The sequence below is a fragment of the Diceros bicornis genome, chromosome 6 (assembly GCF_020826845.1).
Source record: "Diceros bicornis minor isolate mBicDic1 chromosome 6, mDicBic1.mat.cur, whole genome shotgun sequence".
Lineage (NCBI taxonomy): Eukaryota > Metazoa > Chordata > Mammalia > Perissodactyla > Rhinocerotidae > Diceros > Diceros bicornis.
The window spans coordinates 92,307,220-92,326,861 of record NC_080745.1 but is presented as its reverse complement, the minus strand read 5'-3'; the positions used below and the strand labels follow the sequence as shown (position 1 = coordinate 92,326,861).

Here is a 19,642-nt window from a genome sequence, read left to right as displayed (position 1 = left end):
TAACAGAGACAGGACGGGAACCCACAACTACCTGCTCAGCCCTCCAGCCTGTAGGGAAGCGGAGCACCCCCGGGGCCCGCGGACAACAAGCCACCGCGCACTGGACAAGACCGGGCTGGAGACCACGATGAAGCCCCCCTCCCCGGGACTACAACTCCCAGAGAACCCCATAGGCTCGCCCATACTGATTGGCCCGCTGCGCTATATATCAGCCAACCAGCCACAGGAAGACAGCCGCACACTGGGCTCAGCGCCAATCACAAGAGAGAGGAGGCGGGCGCTCCTCCAGGCTATCCAAGGTGTGTAGTCGAAGCATGGCGGGACCCTAGAAGAGTAGGTTTTTCGGAGCCCCACGGCCGATTCGGTGATCGGAGAAGTGACAGGTCGGCCCTCTGTGCGAATTAATGACCTGGGGCAGACGTCCCCTTATGCCCAGAAGACTCTGGTCTCCGCTACTCCTGCCTGCGGCCGTCGCGGCACCCCGCCCCCGCCTCTCATTGGCCCCCCCGGACACGTGAGGGAAGGGGCCGTGGACACGGCGGCGTGGGCGGGGCGCCCGCCTCGGGTGGGGATCAGAGGCCCGGCGGGCTCGGGCCTGGGGCTGCATGGACACCCAGGCGCCAGGCCGGTTGCGACGGCAGAGGCCGGAGGACCTGCAGGTTCCGGGGGACGCGGTGAGCCCCCGGGGCCTCGGCGTTAGGAACGGGGAAGCGGTGCCGCTAGGCGGTCCCCCAACGGGCCCCTCGCCTCACGTCGGCCTTGTCTGGGAGGAGGCCTGGTGGGAGCTGCCCGCGCTCCCTTGCGGGGGCGGGGCCCTGGGTGGGCGGGGCCCGTCCCTCCGGCCGCGCCTGCGCGGAGATGCGGGACTCCGGGGACTGGAGACCCAGGTCCCTCAAACGTGCGCGGGGCCCCATGCAAGGCCTGGGGGACTCGGCGTCTAGGTCAGGTGGTGTCCTTGAGTCACACCTCCACGTGCAGGCGCTGGGCTGGGTGTGGCAGGGGTGCCAGGTGAGCAGACACGCCAATCGGGTGTCGGTTGAGCGCTTTGACGGGAGAGAACAGGGTAAGGGGAGGTGATTGGTGATGGGGGCCCTAATGAAGATCGGGGTGGGTGGGTAATCAGGTCTGTGTGAGACTGGAAGGGAAAACAGTATGTAGAGGAGGTAGGAAAGCGCTTAGCCTTGTAGGGAAGTGGAAGAAGTCCTGTGGGATTGGAGCAGGAAGGCAGAGCCTCTGAGCAGCGCTGTCATCTTCCACCTTTGCTTGCGAATTGCCGGTTCTTACTCCATCTCGTTTATTTCATGCTTCTTTGCTAAGAGCAGTGATGAGCAGCCAGCATACCCAGCATCTGAATTTTTTCTGTCTGCTTCTTCTAGACCTACAGGCTCGATAATCACAGGATCTGTCTTCCAAGTTAATGCAGGCATCGTGTTTCTCAAGTGTTTTGCACAGCATAAGGAGTGACTAGCTTTCTACCCTGCAGCATCTGTTTCCTCACCACCCACTGCCTGACCACGGAGACAGTGTCACTTATGTTCTGTCACAGCAGCACCCCACTTCCAGGTACCATATTACTAGGGCATAGGTTAAACTTCTGTAACAAAGAAACTTCAAACAAGGTGGAAGTTTGATTCTCCCACACATGACATTATGGAGGTGAGCAGTCCAGGGCAGTGGAACACAGGATCCTAAATATACGTATGGGGCTGGTAGTACCCAGATCAAGGACTTTCAGGGACGCAGATTCCTTCTGTCTTGTGGCTCTGGCACCCCCTGGGTGTTGTCCTCATCTACAAAGTCAATGCTAGCTTATCACTAGTGTTCACATTTGGAGAGGGGGAGTAAATAATAAAGTGACATGATCACACTGACATTCTAAGAGCTTACTCTGGCAGCTCGGTGGAAAATGAAGGGATGGTGGTGTTGGAAGAGGTCATCAAGAGGATGTGACAGCTGGTTGACCCTTGAACTGGACTTAGGCAATCAGAGGCTCCTCACCCCCTACTCTGTCCTTGGAATGTATGTTCCACCCACTGTTCCCACACTAGGGACCAGTTTCAAGGACATAGCCTTGAGAGAGTAAGGTGGTGTTGAGACCATTTGGACTGAATACATGCCTGAACCCAGTTAAGGCCTCTATTTACAGATCTTCCTCGACTTCCGATGGGGTTATGTCCTGATAAACCCATCAGAAGTTGAAAATATCATAAGTTGAAAATGCATTTAATACACCTAACTTACCAAATATAGCTTAGCCTAGCTTACCTTAAACACGCTCAGAACACTTACATTAGCCTACAGTTGGGCAAAATCATCTAACACAAAGCCTATTTTATAATGAAGTGTTGAATATCTCATGTAATTTATTGAATACTGTACTGAAAGTGACAAACAGAATGGTTGTCTGGGTACAAACTAGTTACAAGTGTATTGGTTATTTAGCCTCCTGATTGTGTGGCTGATGGAGCCCTGGCTCGCTGCTGCTGCTGCCCAGCATCACGAGAGAGTATCATTCTTCATATCGCTAGCCCAGGAAAAGATCAAAATTCGAAATGTGAAGTCCGGTTTCTACTGAATGCATATTGCTTTCGCACCATCGTTAAATTGAAAAATCGTAAGTCGATTTGCAGCCGCCCGAGACAAACCTTGGATGGAAGTTCCATTGCTTATTAAATCTGCTACCTACCAATCTGGGGTGAGTGGTCTGCCTCTTTCTTTGGTCTCTCCTTGCCCTCCGTGTTCGGGGGCCAGTTTGTGAACCAACAGGTGGTCAGAGTGAAGGCAAGGAGGCAAGGAGTATGTAGATCATGAGAGGTGACAGAGAGGCTGGTGAGATGGTGAAAGTAGACAGACCTGGCTATATATTTTGCAAGAAGAACTGACAGGTCTTGGTGCAGTGGATGTGGAAGGTAATGTCAGGGCAGGGGTCCAGGATGACTCCCAGGGTTGTGACAAGCACCTGGGTGGGTAGTGGTGCCGTTATTGAGAGGAGAAAATTGGTGTGCAACTGCAGGAGAAAAACGAAGAGTTCCAGTTAGGCCATACTGAGTTTTATGTCTTTGAGGCATTTCGCGGAGGTGTGGCAGGTACTCCTAGTCGGTGAGTGGTTACCGTGTGGATTATCTGGATTTCATAACAACCTGTTATAATACCCATGAGGAAACTGAGGTACAGAGAGGTTAATCAACTGGACTGAGGATACACAGCTAGTAAGTGTTGGAACTAGGCCTTAAGCCCCACCCTCTGCCTCCAGAGCCTGCCCTCTTAACCACTGGGCTGCACAGCTTCCCATGTGGGGCTTGTGGAACTAAAACACGAGACTTTGCAACAAAGTCCTAAACTGGCCATAAAATGATGAAAAGTGAGATGCCATGGCTGTCAGGGATGTGGAGCCAGAGGTCATCATTGATCAGGGAGAACAGGAGAGGCTTCATGAAAGAAACCTTGAATGATCTTTCAGATTGGAATGGCTGAAAATAAGTGCCCAGCGTGAGGTTGCAACACTTCCTGTTAGCAAAGAAGAGTGAGTTGGGTGTCTTATTGCCATGGTGTGTATGGCCTCCTAATTTGATAAAGTTCTTCTTTATGTTGTATTGTGTCCTAGTCTTTGATCTAATAGTCCAGATGAAGTTCAATCAAGTATCCAAGTTCTTGTCCCACGTTTTCTGGTCTTTCTCATGCATGCACACCTGCCAGAATTTGGTTACTTGGAAAGTGCAACTTGTGTCTTACCTCTGTTGATGGCCTAGTGGCTCTATGCCGTGTGCATTATAACCACCAGTGGAGTTTTAGAAACAGCAGCCGCCAGGACCCACCTCTGTAAGAGCTTTGAAAGTGATTCTCATGCAGAGGCCGAGTCAGGCGCCTCCCGTGTAATCCTGTGTGTGTCTGATCGCTGTAGGGTGAGCTAACATGGTAACGTGTAGCAGTCAAGTATCAGTCGTGTTTCTCATTTGCATTGGGCAAACATTTTTTTGAGCGCCTATTGTACACCAAGCACAGTTCTAGGCTCTGGAATAATAAAAGTGAAGTGAAGTCCTTTGTTGGGTTGACTCTATGACTCGGAGGCATCCAGTGCCCGGCTCTTTTCAGTCCCCCTGCCAACCACACACTCACCACACCACGTGTTTCAGAATCAAAGTGTCTGCCCAGAACCCTGAAGGTTCATGTCCACTCAGCCTTTCATGTCTGGGAAAACTCTCCTTCCAGAAGAGCTCCGTGAAGTCCCGTTCTCTGGGTGCAGCAACACCTGGGACACCTGGCTCAACACCGAGTTGATGTCTTTTCTAGTTTCATCTGAGTTGATGCTAGATCCCTTTTCTCAGCTTTTGATTCCTAGGGATAAGCAGCCATTTCTTCCGTTGTAATTTCTTTCCATTCTTTGTCACTGTCCTTGAGAAATAAAATAATAAGGATGCCTTAATTCATTGCCTGTTGCAGGCTTTTTTGCTTATCATTTTTGTTTCTTTTTATTTTTTATACCGTTATTGAGGTATAACAAACTGCACATATATAAAATGTATAGTTTGGCTTTTTGGCTATTATAAATAATGCTTTTATGAACATTGATGTACAGGTTTTGTATGGACATATGTTTTCATTTCTCTTGGGTGTATACCTAGTTGTGGAATTTCTGGGGGATATGGTAACTATTTTTAACCATTTGAGGAACTGCTAGATTATTTTCAAAGTGGCTGCACTATGTACACTCCCACCACATGTATGAGGATTCCAGTTTCTCCATTCCTCACCAGCACTTGTTACGTGTATTTTAATTACAGCCATCCTAAGTGGCTGTGAAGTGTTATCTCTTTGTGGTTTTGATTTGCGTTTTTCTGATAACTAATGATGTTGAGCATCTTTTCATGTGCTTTGTGGTCATTTGTATATCTTTGAAGAAATGTCTATTGGATCCTTTGCCCATTTTTTAATTGGGTTATTTTTCTTTCTTTTGTTGAGTTGTAATAATTCTTTGTATATTCTAAATACAAGTCTCTTATCAGATATTTGATTTGCAAATTTTTTCTCCCATTCAGTACCCTCGTTTTCTTCTAAAAGTCATAGTTTTAGGTCTGATGTTTATTTTTTTCCAGTTTATTAAAAAATAGTTGACATCCATCACTGTATGAGTTTAAGGCATACAGCATGATGGTTTGATTTACATATATTGTCAAATGATTACCGCAGTAGGTGCAGCTGACATTTATCTTCTCGTATAGATTTGTTTTTTTTTCTTGAGTTGTGTGAGTCTTTATATATTTTGGAGATTAACCCCTTGTCGGATATATGATTTGCAAATAATTTTCTCCCAGTTGGTGGGTTGTCTTTCCATTTTGTTCCTAGTTTCCTTTGCCTTGTAGAAGCTGTTTAGTCGATGAAGTCCCATTCGTTTCTTCTTTCTTTTTTTTCTCTTGCCCGAGTAGACATGGTATTCGAAAAGATCCTTCTAAGACCGATATCAAAGAGTGTACTTCCTATATTTTCTTCTAGGAGTTTTATGGTTTCAGGTCTTACCTTTGTCTTTGATCCATTTTGAGTTAATTTTCTTGTATGGTGAAATATAATGGTCTACTTTCATTCTTTTGCATGTGGCTGTCCAGTTTTTCCAACGCCATTTATTGAAGAGACTTTCCTTTCTCCATTGTATGTTCTTAGCTTCTTTGTCAAAGATTATCTGTCCATAGATGTGTGGTTTTATTTCTGGCCGTTCAGTTCTGTTCCATTGATCTGTGTGTCTGTTTTTGTACCGGTACCCTGCTGTTTTGATTACTATTGCTTTGTAGTATATTTTGAAGTCAGGGATTGTGATGCATCCAGCTTTGTTCTTTTTTCTCAGGATTGCTTTAGCTATTCGGGGTCTTTTGTTACTCCATATGAATTTTAGGATTCTTTGTTCTATTTCCATGAGAAATGTCATTGGGATTCTAATTGGGATTGCACTGAATCTGTAGATTGCTTTAGGTAGTCTGGACATTTTAATTATATTTATTCTTCCAATCCATGTGCATGGAATATCTTTCCATTTCTTTATGTCATCATTGATTTCTTTCAATAATGTCTTGTAGTTTTCATTATATAGATCTTTCACCTTCTTAGTTAAATTTATTCCTAGATATTTTATTCTTTTTGTTGAAATTGTAAATCAGATTGTATTCTTGAGTTCTTTTTCTGTTAGTTTGTTGTTAGAGTATAGAAATTGCACTGATTTTTGTAAGTTGATTTTGTACCCTGCAACTTTGCTGTAGTTTTTGATTATTTCTAATAGTTTTCCGATGGATTCTTTAGGGATTTCTATGTATAAATTCATGTCATCTGCAAACAGTGAGAGTTGCACTTCTCTTGCCAATTTGGATTCCTTTTATTTCTTTTTCTTGCCTAATTGCTCTGGCCAAAACCTCCAGTACTATGTTGAATAAGAGTGGCAAGAGTGGGTACCCTTGTCTTGTTCCTGTTCTCAGAGGGATGGCTTTTAGTTTTTCCCCATTGAGTATGATGTTGGCTGTGGTTTTGGCATATATGGTCTTTATTATGTTGAGGTACTTTCCTTCTATACCCATTTTATAGAGAGTTTTTATCGTGAATGGATGTTGGATCTTGTCAAATGCTTTTTCTGCATCTATTGAGATGATCATGTGGTTTTTATTACTCATTTTGTTAATGTGGTGTATCACATTGATTGATTTGTGGATGTTGAACTATCCCTGCGTCCCTGGTATAAATCCTGCTTGATCATGGTGTATGATCTTTTTAATGTATTGCTGTATTCAGTTTGCCAATATTTTGTTGAGGATTTTTGCATCTATATTCATCAGTGATATTGGCCTGTAATTTTCCTTCTTTGTGTTGTCCTTGTCTGGCTTTGGGATCAGGGTGATGTTGGCCTCATAAAATGTGTTAGGAAGTGTTCCATCTTCTTGAACTTTTTGGAATAGTTTGAGAAGGATAGGTATTAAATCTTCTTTGAATGTTTGGCAGAATTCTCCACAGAAGCCATCTTGTCCTGGACTTTTATTTTTTGGGAGGTTTTTGATTACTGTTTCAATCTCTTGTGATTGATCTATTCAGATTCTCTATTTCTTCTTGATTCAGTTTTGGGAAGTTGTATGAGTCTAAGAATTTATCCATTTCTTCTAGATTGTTCCATTTGTTGGCATATAGTTTTTCATAGTATCCTCTTATAATCCTTTGTATTTCTGTAGTATCCATTGTAATATCTCCTCTTTCATTTCTAATTTTATTTATTTGAGCCTTCTCTCTTTTTTTCTTAGTAAGTCTGGCTAAGGGTTTGTCAATTTTGTTTATCCTCTCAAGGAACCAGCTCTTTGTTTCATTGATCCTTTCTACTGTTTTTTTTGGTTTCAATTTCATTTATTTCAGCTCTGATTTTTATTATTCTCTCCTTCTGCTGACTTTGGGCTTTGTTTCTTCTTTTTCTAGTTCTGTTAGGTATAGTTTAAGATTGCTTATTTGAGATTTTTCTTGTTTGTTAAGGTGGACCTGTATTGCTATGCATTTCCCTCTTAGGACTGCTTTTGCTGCCTCCCGTATGAGTTGGTATGGTTTATTTAAATTCTCATTTGTCTCTAGATATTTTTTGATTTCTTCTTTAATGTCTTCAGTGATCCATTGGTTGTTCAGTAGCATGTTGTTTAGTTTCCACATATTTGTCACTTTCCCAGCTTTTTTCTTGCAGTTGATTTCTAGTTTCATAGTATTATGGTTGGAAAAGATGCTTGATATAATTTCAATCTTAAATTTATTGAGGCTTGCCTTGTTTCTCAACACGTGGTCTATCCTTGAGAATTTTCCATGTGCACTTGAGAAGAATGTGTATTCTGCTGTTTTGGGATGGAGTGTTCCATATATATCTATTAAGTCCATCTAGTCTAGTTTTTCATTTAAATCCACTATTTCCTTGTTGACTTTCTGTCTGGATGATCTATGCATTGATGTAAGTGGGGTGTTAAGGTCCCCTACTATTATTGTGTTGTTGTTAATATCTCCTTTTAGGTTTGTTAATAGTTGCTTTATGTACTTTGGTGCTCCTGTTTTGGGTGCATATATATTTATACGTGTTATGTCTTCTTGGTGGAGTGTCCCTTTTGTCATTATATAGTGCCCCTCTTTGTCTCTCATTGCCTGTTTTATCTTGAAGTCTACTTTGTCTGATAGAAGTATGGCAACATATGCTTTCTTTTGTTTGCCATTAGCTTGAAGTGTTGTTTTCCGTCCCTTCACTCTGAGCCTTTGTTTGTCTTTAAAGCTGAGATGTGTTTCCTGGAGGCAGCATATTGTTGGATCTTGTTTTTTAATCCATCCTGCCACTCTGTCTTTTGATTAGTAAATTCAATCCATTTACATTCAGAGTGATTATTGATATATGAAGGCTTAATGCTGCCATTTTATCACTTGTTTTACAGTTGTTCTGTATTTTCTTTGTTTCTCGTCCTGTGTATTTTGGACCGCCAATTCAGTTTGCTGGTTCTCTGTGATAGTTTTCTCTTTATTTATCATTTGTGTCTCTGATTTTTTGTTTAGTGGTTACTGTGAGGTTTGTATAAAAGATCTCATAGATGAGATAGTCCATTTTCTGATAACCTCTTATTTCCTTAGTCTAAGCAGGTTCCATCCCTTTCCTCTTCCTCCTCTAAGTTATTGTTGTCACAACTTATTCCATTTTGTGTGGTGAGTTTGTGGTTAAAATGAATTAATTGTAGTTATTCTTGATGTTTTCCTTCCCTTTTCTTTAATGTTGTAATTAAGTGTTTGCTAACCTGTTCTGATAGAGAGCTGCAATTTTATGATTTTGTCTGCCTGTTTATCTCCTTGCTCAAGGCTTTGTAAACCCTTTCTTTTTTTTTCAGGTATAAAGGCTTTCTTGATCATTTCTTGTAGGGGATGTCTTGTGGCAATGAACTCCCTCAGCTTTTGTTTATCTGTGAAAGTTTTTATTTCTCCATCATATCTGAAGGATATTTTTGCTGGATAGAGTATTCTTGGCTGAAGGTTTTTGTCTTTCAGAATTTTGAATATGTCATTCCACTCTCACTTAGCCTGTAGGGTTTCTGCTGAGAAATCCAGAGAAAGCCTGATAGGGGTTCCTTTGTAGGTTATTTTCTGCTGCCTTGCTGCCCTTAATATTTTTCTTTGTCATTGACTTTTGCCAGTTTTACTAATAGATGCCTTGGAGAAGTCTTTTTACATTAATGTAATTGGGGATTCTATTAGCTTCTTTCACTTGTAATTCTAGCTCCTTCCCCAGGTTTGAGAATTTCTCAGCTATTATTTATTTGAACAAGCTCTCTGCTCCTTTTTCCCTTTCTTCTCCCTCTGGAATACCTATAATCCTTATGTTGCATTTCCTAATTGAGTCATATATTTCTCGGATAATTTCTTCATGTCATTTTAGTCTTAGTTCTCTCTCCTCCTCCATCTGAAGCATCTCTTTATTTCTGTCCTCTAAATTGCCAGTTCTGTCCTCCATAATATCAGCTCTGTTATTTAAGGACTTCAGATTTTTCTTTATCTCATTCATTGTGTTTTTCATCTCCAACATTTCTGATTGGTTTTTCTTTATAGTTTCAATCTCTTTTGTGAAGACTTTCCTCTGTTCATTAATTTTACTCCTGATTTCATTGAACTGTCTTTCTGAGTTGTCTTGTAACTCATTGAGTTTTTTTACGATAGCTATTTTGAATTCTCTGTCATTCAGATTGTAAATTTCTGTGTCTTCAGGATTGATTTCTGGGTGTTTGTCTTTTTCCTTCTGATCTGGAGTATTAATATATCTTTTCATACTATTTGATGGGGTGGATTTGTGCCTTCGCATAGTGATAGTATCTGGTTGCAGATTCCACCTGCCACCACTGGGGTGGGCAGGAGCTGTGTATTCTGAGCCCACCATGATCCCTGGCAGCCATGCTTGTCTGAGCCTGGGCCACTCCTTGGGACCATAGCTGCCCTGTGGGCTCTACCAGCAAATGGGGAAGTGACCATGTGGGGGATCAGGGCTGCTGCCGCCTGCTCCTGTAGTCCTACCGAGGTGTGCTCCCACCTTCGGGGCCGCAGCAGTACTATGGGCATTCGCGGCAGCTGGGAACTCATTTGACCAGGTGCACAGTTCTGCCGCCACCTCTTCCTAAGTCACACCGGCCGTTGTGCTTGGTGGGCAGGGCCTCCCCACTGGGTCTGTGCCTGGATCACTTGCTGGGACTGTGGCGGCACTGTGGGCTCTCCCATCGGACAGAAAAGCAATCATGCAGGGGCTCAGGGCTGCTGTCACCTGTTCCCGCAGCCATGCTGAGGCATGCTCCTACCCTCAGGGCAGCAGCTGTACTATGGGTACTCCAGATGGGGGAGCAGTTGCATGCATGCACAGGGCTGCTGGGGGGCTGGAGAGTGCTCACTTGTCTCCACCACCTTCCTGAGGGTAGTCCATCCACCTTCAGATGGGTAGCTGTGTGGATCTCTCAGGCATCCTGTTGTGCTGTGTGGGTATCATCCGTTGATCAGTGAATGTCCATTTAGTTGTAGTTCGAAGGAGGAGAGAGAAAGGGAACAGCTCACTCTGCCATGTTGCTAATATCACTCTTCTGCCACAACTTCTTTATCCATTCATTCATTGATGGACACCTAGGTTGTTTCCATGTCTTGGCTATTATAAATAACGCTGCTGTGAACGTAGGGGTGCAGATATCTTTTCCAGTTTGTGTTTTGTTTCATTTGGATATATTCCCAGAAGTGGAATTGCTAGATCACATGGTAGTTCTATTTTTAAGTTTTTGAGGATCCTTCATACTGTTTTTCATAGTGACTGTACCAATTTACAAACCTACCAGCAGTGAACAAGGATTCCCTTTTCTCCACAACCTCACCAACACTTATTTCTTGTCTTTTTGATGATGGCCATTCTTAAGAGCTGTGAGGTTAAGAAGGTCATTGTGGTTTTAATTTGCATTTCCCTGATGATTAGGGACTTGGAGCATCTTTTCATGTACCTGTTGGCCTTTCATAGCTCTTACATTTAGATCTTTGTTCTATTTTGAGTTAATTTTTGTATATGGTGTTGGATAAGGTTCCAACTTCATTCTTTTGGGTGTAAATATTAAGTTGTCCAAGCACCATTTGTTGAAAAGACTATTCTTTGTCCCGGTTTAATTGCCTTGGCACCTTTGTTGAAAATCAATCCACTGTAAATGTGAGGATTTTTTCTGGATTCTCAGTTCTATTCCATTGATCTATATGTCTGTCATTAGTACCACACTGTCTTGATTACTGTAGCTTTGTAGTAAGTTTTGGAACCTGGAATAGTGAGTCCTCCAACTTTGTTGTTTTTTATTATTTGCTGAGAAAGATTTTCCGTGAGTTAATCTTTTGCCAATCTTCCTCTTTTTGTTTGAGGAAGATTCGCCCTGAGCTAACATCTGTGCCAGTCTTTCTCTGTTTTGTATGTGGGTCGCCACCACAGCATGACCGCTGATGGTAGTGTAGGTCTGCTCCCGGGAACTGAACCTGGGCCACCAAAGCGGAGCACGCTGAACTTACCCACTAGACCACTGGGCCAGTCCCCCCAACTTTGTTCTTTTTTCAACCTTGGTTTGGCTATTCTAGGTCCCTTGAATTTCCATATGAATTTTAGAATCAGCTTGTCAGTTTCTGCAAGGAGATCCACTGGAATTTTGATAAGGATTGATAAGGATTGGGTTGAGTCTGTAGATTCATTTGAGGAATACTGCTATCTTAAAATTAAGCCTCTGGTCAATGAACATGGGATATCTTTCTAAGTTTCACTGGTTTTTCTCTGTTGCTTTTCTGTTTGCTATGTCATCAGTTTTCACTCTGATCTTTGTTATTTTCTTTCTTCTACTTACATTAAGTTCATCTGTTCTTTTGTTTCTAGTTACTTGAGATGGAAGCTGAAGTCATTGGGTGGATACCTTTCATTTCTGATGTAGGCATTTAGTGCTATACATTCCCCCTAAGTTCTTCTTTAGTGCAAATTTTGATTATGTTTTGTTTTCATTTTTTAAATTTCAAAATGCTTTATAATTTTCCATTTGATTTTTTCTTTGATGACTTTGTTATTTAGAAATATGTTAATTAGTTTCCAAACAATTGGGGATTTTCTAGAGATCTTTCTGTTATTGCTTTCTAATTTAGTCCCACTGTGGTCAGAGAACATACTTTGTATGACTTGAATCCTTTTACATTTACTTAGATTTCTTTTTTCTTTTTCTAAAATTTAATATTTTTATTTTATTATGGTAAGAACACTTAATATATCTATCCTGTTAACAAATTTTAAGTGTACAATAATACCTTAATGTTGACTATAGATACAGTGTTGTACAGCAGATCTCTAGAGCTTATTTATCTTACTTAATTGAAATTTTATGCTTGTTGATTCATAACTCTGCATTTTCCCCTCCCTACAGCCCCTGGTAACTAGCATTCCAGTCTTTGATTTTATGAATTTGACTATTTGAGATACTTCATGTGAGTGGAATCATGCAGTACTTGTCTTTTGTGTTTGGTGTATTTCACTTAGCCTAATGTCTTCAGTGTCTATCCATGTTGTCACGTATTGCAAAATTTCCTTCTTTTTTTTAAGGCTGAATGGTATTCCATTGTGTATATACACCACATTTTCTTTATCCATTAATCTGTCGTTGGACATGTAGGTTGTTTCAACATCCTAGCTATTGTGAATAGTGCTGCTCTGAACGTGGGAGTGTTTATATTTCTTTGAGATCCCGATTTTAATTTTTTTGGTTAAATACCCAGAAGTAGGATTGCTGGATCATGTGGTAGTCCTATTTTTAATTTTTTGAGGAGCCTTTGTACTATTTTACATATGAGACTTCTTTTATGACCCAAAATATGGTCAGTCTTGGGAAATGTGTATTCTGCTGTTGTTGTGAAGTGTTCTATAAATTTCAATTCAGTCAAGTCAGTTGATAGTTTGGTTTAAATCTTCTATATCCTTAGCAGTTTTCTTCATGTTCTATCAATTTTTGTGAGAAGGTATTGAAACCTCTGAATATAATTGTAGATTTGTCTTTTCTCCTTGCAGTTCTATTAGTTGTTCCTTCGTGTATTTTGAAGCTCTTTTATTAGGTGCAAATGTGTTTCTGAATTGTTTGTCCTTTTGATAAATTGACTCCTCTATCATTATTAAATCACCTTTTATATCCCTGGTATAATTTATTTTGTCTGATATTTAATAGAGCAAATCCAGCTTTCTTTTGATTAATGTTAGCATTGTATATCTTTTTGCATCCTTTTACTTTTAATCTATTTATATCGTTATACTTAAAGTGAGTTTCTTATAGGCAGCCTATAATTGAGTCTTGGGTTTTTCTTTTTTTTTTTCAGTCTGACAATCTCTGCCTTTTCATTGGAATACTTAGTCTATTTACATTTAATGTGACTATTGATAAAGTTAGATTAAAATCTATCATCTTGCTATTTGTTTTCTATTTGTCCTATCTATTCTTTATTTACTTCTTCTGCTTTATCTGTTTTTTGGCTAAGTGGGATCTTTTTTTATGATTTCATGTTATTTCCTTTGTTGGCTTCATGAAGTTTCCAGTTTAGCTGGTAGGGTCAGGCAGGATTCCCAGCCATGTGTGAACGCCAGGCACTGCTATTTGTAATTCTTTCAGGTGTTTCCTTCCCTGCCTTGGGTAATTTCCTCACGTATGTATGCTGATCAGCACAGCTGAATACGTGCAGAACTTTGTATTTCTCTCTCTGTGCTGCTGTCTTCTCTCCAGTGCTCTGTCCTGTGAGCCTCCCCACACTCTCAGCATCGTATTCTCAACTCAAGGAGTCCACCAGGCTCTGCCTTGGTTTCTCTTCCCTGTGCTGCAGCCTGGAAACTCTCAAGACAGTGAGGTAGGGCAGATATAAGGCTCACCTTCTTTGTGCCGTATCTCAGGGGTCACTGTTCTTTGTTACTTGTTGGTCAGTGTCTTGAAATCCATTGTTTCATTTATTTTGTCCATTTTTGGTTTTTTCATGCAGGAAGGTGAACCCATTCCCTGTTCCTCCATCTTGGCCCAACAAGCTGGTTGGATTATTGATTCAAAGTTTAAACAGAAGTTGAAACACACACACACATGCATATATACTCAATAAAGTTAAGTTTGAGGAACTCTTTAAGAAGTTCAAGAATGTTCATTGTAATTGTTTTCTATCCTGTTTTGGTGTAGAGTATTTTTAAGTTCATGTAACTTGTGCACTGCAGCAGCAGCATCACCGCTAACAAAAACCACTAACAATGTGAATGTTTTCTGTGCAGAGTTTAGTTTGTCAGCCATTAGTGTGACTTGTTTTAGCTGTGCTGTGTGTGTTCTTCTGCTGGTTGGACAGCAGTCTGGCGCACATTCTAGTAGCAGACATGTTTTTCCTTTCCTTTACACCCACACACAGGTCATGCCTTCAGTCAAGAGAAGAACAAGCTTGAGCTTTTCAAAAAGGCAGGTAATTGTGAGTTGCAATCTGGAATGTTTTTTATGCAACTGTGGAAACTTAGATGTGAGTAAATTGTAAAGTTCCAATCTGCCGTTTTCACCAATTCTTGGTATTATGCATAGCTGCCCCCAAATTAAAGAGCTGAGGATGTTTTAGATCCACTCTGCTCTGTGGATAACTTTTAGACCTACCTTTGCTAACATTTGAAAATTATCCAGTAAAGCTAGTAGTCCTTGTCAGCAAAACCACTTAAACATATTGATGACTTGAACTGCATTCAATTAACCCCACGGGGTCTACCTTATAAAGTGAGAAAATTCAGAGTTAAATTTGCTTGTTTCACCCTGTGGGATGTAGATTTTACAATTTTACGGCTATTGTGAGATCCCCACTGTGAGAACCTAATGAATACTAGCTGATGGTGCAGACCCCTGACAAAACCCTTTTATTTTGCCTTCTGTGGTCACTCTTGTCATTCTAAATAATTGTAACCCACTCCTCAAGAAACAAGTGATTTAATTCTTTCACCTATTTTTTATTTTAGAAATAATCTGTTGAGCTGCTCTTATTGTCTTTTTTACTAAGTTTAATTGTATTCAGCTGTCCTCCCATCTAGCTAAAGGAAATTTATCAATAATAATTCATCTTTAGTTATAACTCTAATACAGGTGTTCACTCTGCCAGGTACACATAGCATCGATCATTTCTAGTTTTTGGCAGATTTCTTTGTATATGACCCAGAAAGTCAAAATGAGGTTAGGGTAAGTTAGGAGGTAGTTTTCCATGGTCGAGGGGCTCTTTCAGGTGTCTGTTGTGCTCTGTCTGTTGTGCTCCAGCAGAGACACTGGAAGGACCATGACTTGGCGTCTGCTTCTTTAATTACGAGGTGCCCAGAGCGAAGGAGGCACAGAATAGGTGTGCAGCAAATACTTTTTGGTTGACTAACACGTGTGTGTCTGTGATTTAACTGAAAAGCAATGAAGGGAGGATTATACTAATGCATAAAATTGTTGGTATTTTCAAAGTATCATTTATTTAGAGAAAATTATAATTCAACTGGTAAATCCCCAGCAGTGTGCCTCATCATTGCCCTTCATGACCATGACTGTGGCTCACGTCTTCTTAGCTTTCTTTCTTGTACTATCAAGACCACATTGTTTATGCTTTTTGTAAAAGTGTACAATGAAGTGATTTTTCGTAAATTTATGGTTGTGCAACCATCACCACCCAGTTTTAGAACATTTCCATCACCTCATAAAGATCTCTTGTGTCCATCTATAGTCACTCCCATTCCCACCCCTAGCTCCAGGCAATCGCTAATGTAATTTCTCTCTGTCTCGATTTGCCTTTTCTGGACATTTCTTCTGACGGAATCATGCAATGTGTGCTTTTGCTGCTGGCCTCTTGCACTTAGCATAATGTTTTTGAGGCCCATCCATGATGAAGCATGTATCAGTAACTTGTTCTTTTATATTGCTGAATAATATTCCATCTTAGGAATATACCACAATTTGTTTATCCGTTCATCAGTTGATAGTCATTATGTCTGGGTGTGTTTCTTTTGCTATTATGAATAGTGCTGAAAATTCGGAAAATTCATATACAGATCATTGTGTGGAAATATGTTGTAATTTCCCTTAGATAGACATCTAGGACTGAAATTCCTGGTTCCTATGGTAAGTTTATGTTTAACTTTCTAAGAAACTGCAAAACTATTTTCCAAAATGGCAGCACCATTTTGCGTCCCCACCAGCAACCTGTAAGGGTTCCAGTTTGTCTACATCCTTGTATTGTCTGTCTCTTTGATTATAGTCTTTCTAGTAGATATGAAGTTAGTTATCTCACAGCAATTTTAATTTGCATTTTTTCCTAATAACTAATGATGTTGGATGTCTTTTCATGTGCTTATTTTTCTTTCATGTCTTTTTTGTGTGCACTGTCTATTCAAATCTTGCCCATTTTTAAAAACAGCTTTGTTTATGTATAATTTACATACCATAAAGTTCACTCTTTTAAAGTGTGCAGAACAATGGTTTTTAGTATATATACAGAGTTGTGTGAACATCACCATAATCTAATCCCGAAACATTTTCATCACCCCAGAAAAAACCTGGTACCCATTAGCAGTTACTCCCTATCCTCCTCCTCCAGCCCTAAGCAACCACCAATCTACTTTCTGTCTCTATCGATTTGCCCATTCTGGACAATTCATATAAATGGAATCATACAATATGTAGTCTTTTGTGACTGGCTTCTTTCACCTAGCATAATAATGTTTTTGAGATTCATCCATGTTGAAGCATATATATCAGTATCTTATTCCTTTTTGTTGCTACATAATGTTAAATTTTATGGATATACCACATCTTGTTTATCCACATATCAGTTGATGGACATTTGAGTTGTTTGCACTTTTGGAATTTTATAAGTAGTGCTGCTGTGAACATTCATGTACAGGTTTTTGCATAGACATTTGTTTTCATTTCTCTTGGGTAGATACCTAGTTGTGAAATTGCTGGGTCATATGGTAACTCCAGGCTTAACAGTTTGAGGAATCACCAAGCTGTTTTGCAAAGCAACTGCACCATTTAAATTCCTACTAGCAATGAATAAGGGTTCCAATTTCTCCACATTCTTGCCAATGCTTGTTATTGTCTGTCTTTTTGATTATAGCCGTTCTAGTGGGTGGGAAGTGGTATCCCATTGTGGTTTTGATTTGCGTTTTTCTAATGACTAATGATATTGAACATCTTTTCGTGTACTTATTGGCCTTTTGTATCTCTTTGTTGGAGAAATTACTATTCAAATCCTTTACCCATTTAAAAAATTATGTTGTTTTCTTGTTGAGTTGAAAGACTTCTTTATGTATTCTAGATACCAGTCCTTTATCATATATATGATGTGTAAACATTTTCTCCAAAAATGTGGCTTGTCTTTTCACTTTCTTAATGGTGTCTTTTGAAGCCCAAAAGTTTTGAATATTGATGAAGTCCAATTTATCAATTTGTTTCTTTTATGGATCATGCTTCCGGTGTCATATCTAAGAAATCTTTGCGTAACCCAATATCACAGAAATTTTCTCCATGTTTTCCTCTAAAAATGTTATACTTTTAGCCCTTACATTTAGGTCTCTGATCCATTTTGAGTTAATTTTTGTGTATGGTGTGTGGTAGGGCCCTAAGTTCCTTCTTTGCACGTGGCTATTGAATCATGCCAGCACCAGTTCTTGTAAAGGCTGTTCTTTCTCCATTGAATAGTCTTGGCACCCTTGTCAAAAGTGAATTGACCATAAATGTAAGGGTTTATTTCTGGATTCTCAGTTCTGTTCATTGATCTGTATGTTTATCCTTATGACAGTACCACACTATCTTGATTACTGTAGATTTAATATTAAGTTTATATTACATTATATTTTGAAAACTTTTTTGTACATTGTTTAGTTTTTGGTACTTTAGTTGTATTTTTCAGTCTCATCTCCCCAGTTAGACTGAAAGTGCATGAAGACCCAGCTCTGTCGTTTCACATCACCAGACTTCAGGCAAGTTAGTTAGGGTTTTGGACTTCACTTTCCTCATCTACAAATAGAAATTAATTCCCTGCCCTTCCTATGTCACAGGATTACTGTGAGGATCAAATGAAATAAATGTGGAAACACTCTAAACTGTCGTTTTTATAATTGCAAGGGACATTTGTTATGTTTCACCTGTCGTAAGTAAATAAGATCCTTAATTTTCATAGGGAGTATAACTTAGGTTTATAGTGCACTTGGTAAATCTTGAAGCCTAATATTAATCCTCACCAAGTCTAGTATGTGCATTTATGTCTTTTTATTTTAGTTAGAAGTAAGAGTGGTTTTCTTGGCTCTTCTCTGATGTCTTCCTTGAGATAACTAGCTCTCATAGAAGTAGGTTGGCACCCTTTCTTCTGACCGCTGCCTTACCTTGCTCATCCCTCATAAATGGCCTTCTCTTTGCCAAACTAGACGTGGTCACGAGTGGACTGAAAGCCCGTGCACAGTGAGTCGAGGAGTCTTCTAAAACATGGCCAGCGCTGAATAAGGTGCAGCACCGAGATGTCATGATCCATTGGGTTCAAGTCCTCATGTACCCTGGTAGCACGGGGCTGGAGGGCAGGCATCGTGACTCGTGGTCTGCTCTGTAGTTGACATGGCGCCGGATTTCATTGTGCTGTGGAAAGCAAACCTCGAAGAGCGCAAGCTCGCTTTCCAAATGAAAGTGTCATCGAGGAGAAATCTTTGCTTGATGGAAACCATACTTTCTTTCTCAACGGAGGTCTGTAGGGTCTTTTTTTTTTTTTTTTTTGCATTTAACATTTATTCAAAGATATTTATTGAGCATCTGCTATACTAGGTATTAGGATACAAACTCTGAGCCATACAGAGCTTACAGTTTATAGAGACAATCAACAATCAACGGGAGCAAACGTAAAACTGCTATTGTGGCAGTTGCTACAAAGAGGAGATAACATATATTTGTAATAGTGAGATCCCACCTTGTCAGGGAAAGCATGAGAGAGACCTGGGTGGGATATGTAAATCTGTGTACATGTTCTTTTTTTTTTTTATTTTTTGTTTATTGCAGTAACATTGGTTTATAACATCGTAAAAATTTCAGGTGTACGTCATTATACTTCTATTTCTGCAAAGATTATATCATGTTCACCACCAAAATACTGATTACAGCCCATCACCACACACATGTACCGAATTATCCCTTTCACCCTCCTCCCTCCCCCCTTCCCCTCTGGTAACCACCAATCCAATCTCTGTCTCTATGTGTTTGTTTATTGTTGTTATTATCTACCACCTAATGAAGGAAATCATACGGTATTTGACCTTCTCCCTCTGACTTATTTCACTTTGCATTATACCCTCAATGTCCATGCATGTTGTCACAAATGGCTGGATTTCATCATTTCTTATGGCTGAGTAGTATTCCATTGTGTATATATACCACATCTTCTTTAGGGTCTTATTAATCTCCCTCCATCCAGCTTAACGCTTCTGTGTTCAGGCCTGGTGGACGTCCGTTTCAGCTACTCCAGCAAAAGTAAACTTTCTCATCTGTGGTAGAATTAAAACTAAACTAAAGTAAAAAACCTCACTCAGCAAACTGTTTCTGATAACTAGGACTCAGTTAGCCAGCAT

At 40.3% G+C, this 19,642-nt stretch overlaps 1 protein-coding gene across 4 annotated transcripts in view; it reads left to right on the top strand.

Annotated features, from left to right (window-relative positions):
- The first annotated feature begins 456 nt into the window (after nucleotides 1–456).
- The window catches only part of C6H10orf143 (chromosome 6 C10orf143 homolog), a 41,443-nt gene continuing 22,257 nt past the window's right edge, over nucleotides 457–19,642 (top strand). The window contains exons 1-4 of one of the 4 annotated variants that reach the window (XR_009220518.1): nucleotides 589–674; nucleotides 1,377–1,563; nucleotides 2,443–2,695; nucleotides 3,461–3,523. Coding sequence is in view for 1 of the 4 variants with exons in the window: in XM_058544303.1 (XP_058400286.1) it covers nucleotides 606–674 (69 nt within the window). In the remaining 3 variants the exon portion in view is untranslated. Of the gene's footprint in view, nucleotides 675–910; nucleotides 1,009–1,376; nucleotides 1,564–2,442; nucleotides 2,696–3,460; nucleotides 3,524–19,642 lie in introns of those variants that run through there. The other 3 variants (XR_009220517.1, XR_009220516.1, XM_058544303.1) reach the window with 3 other exon arrangements.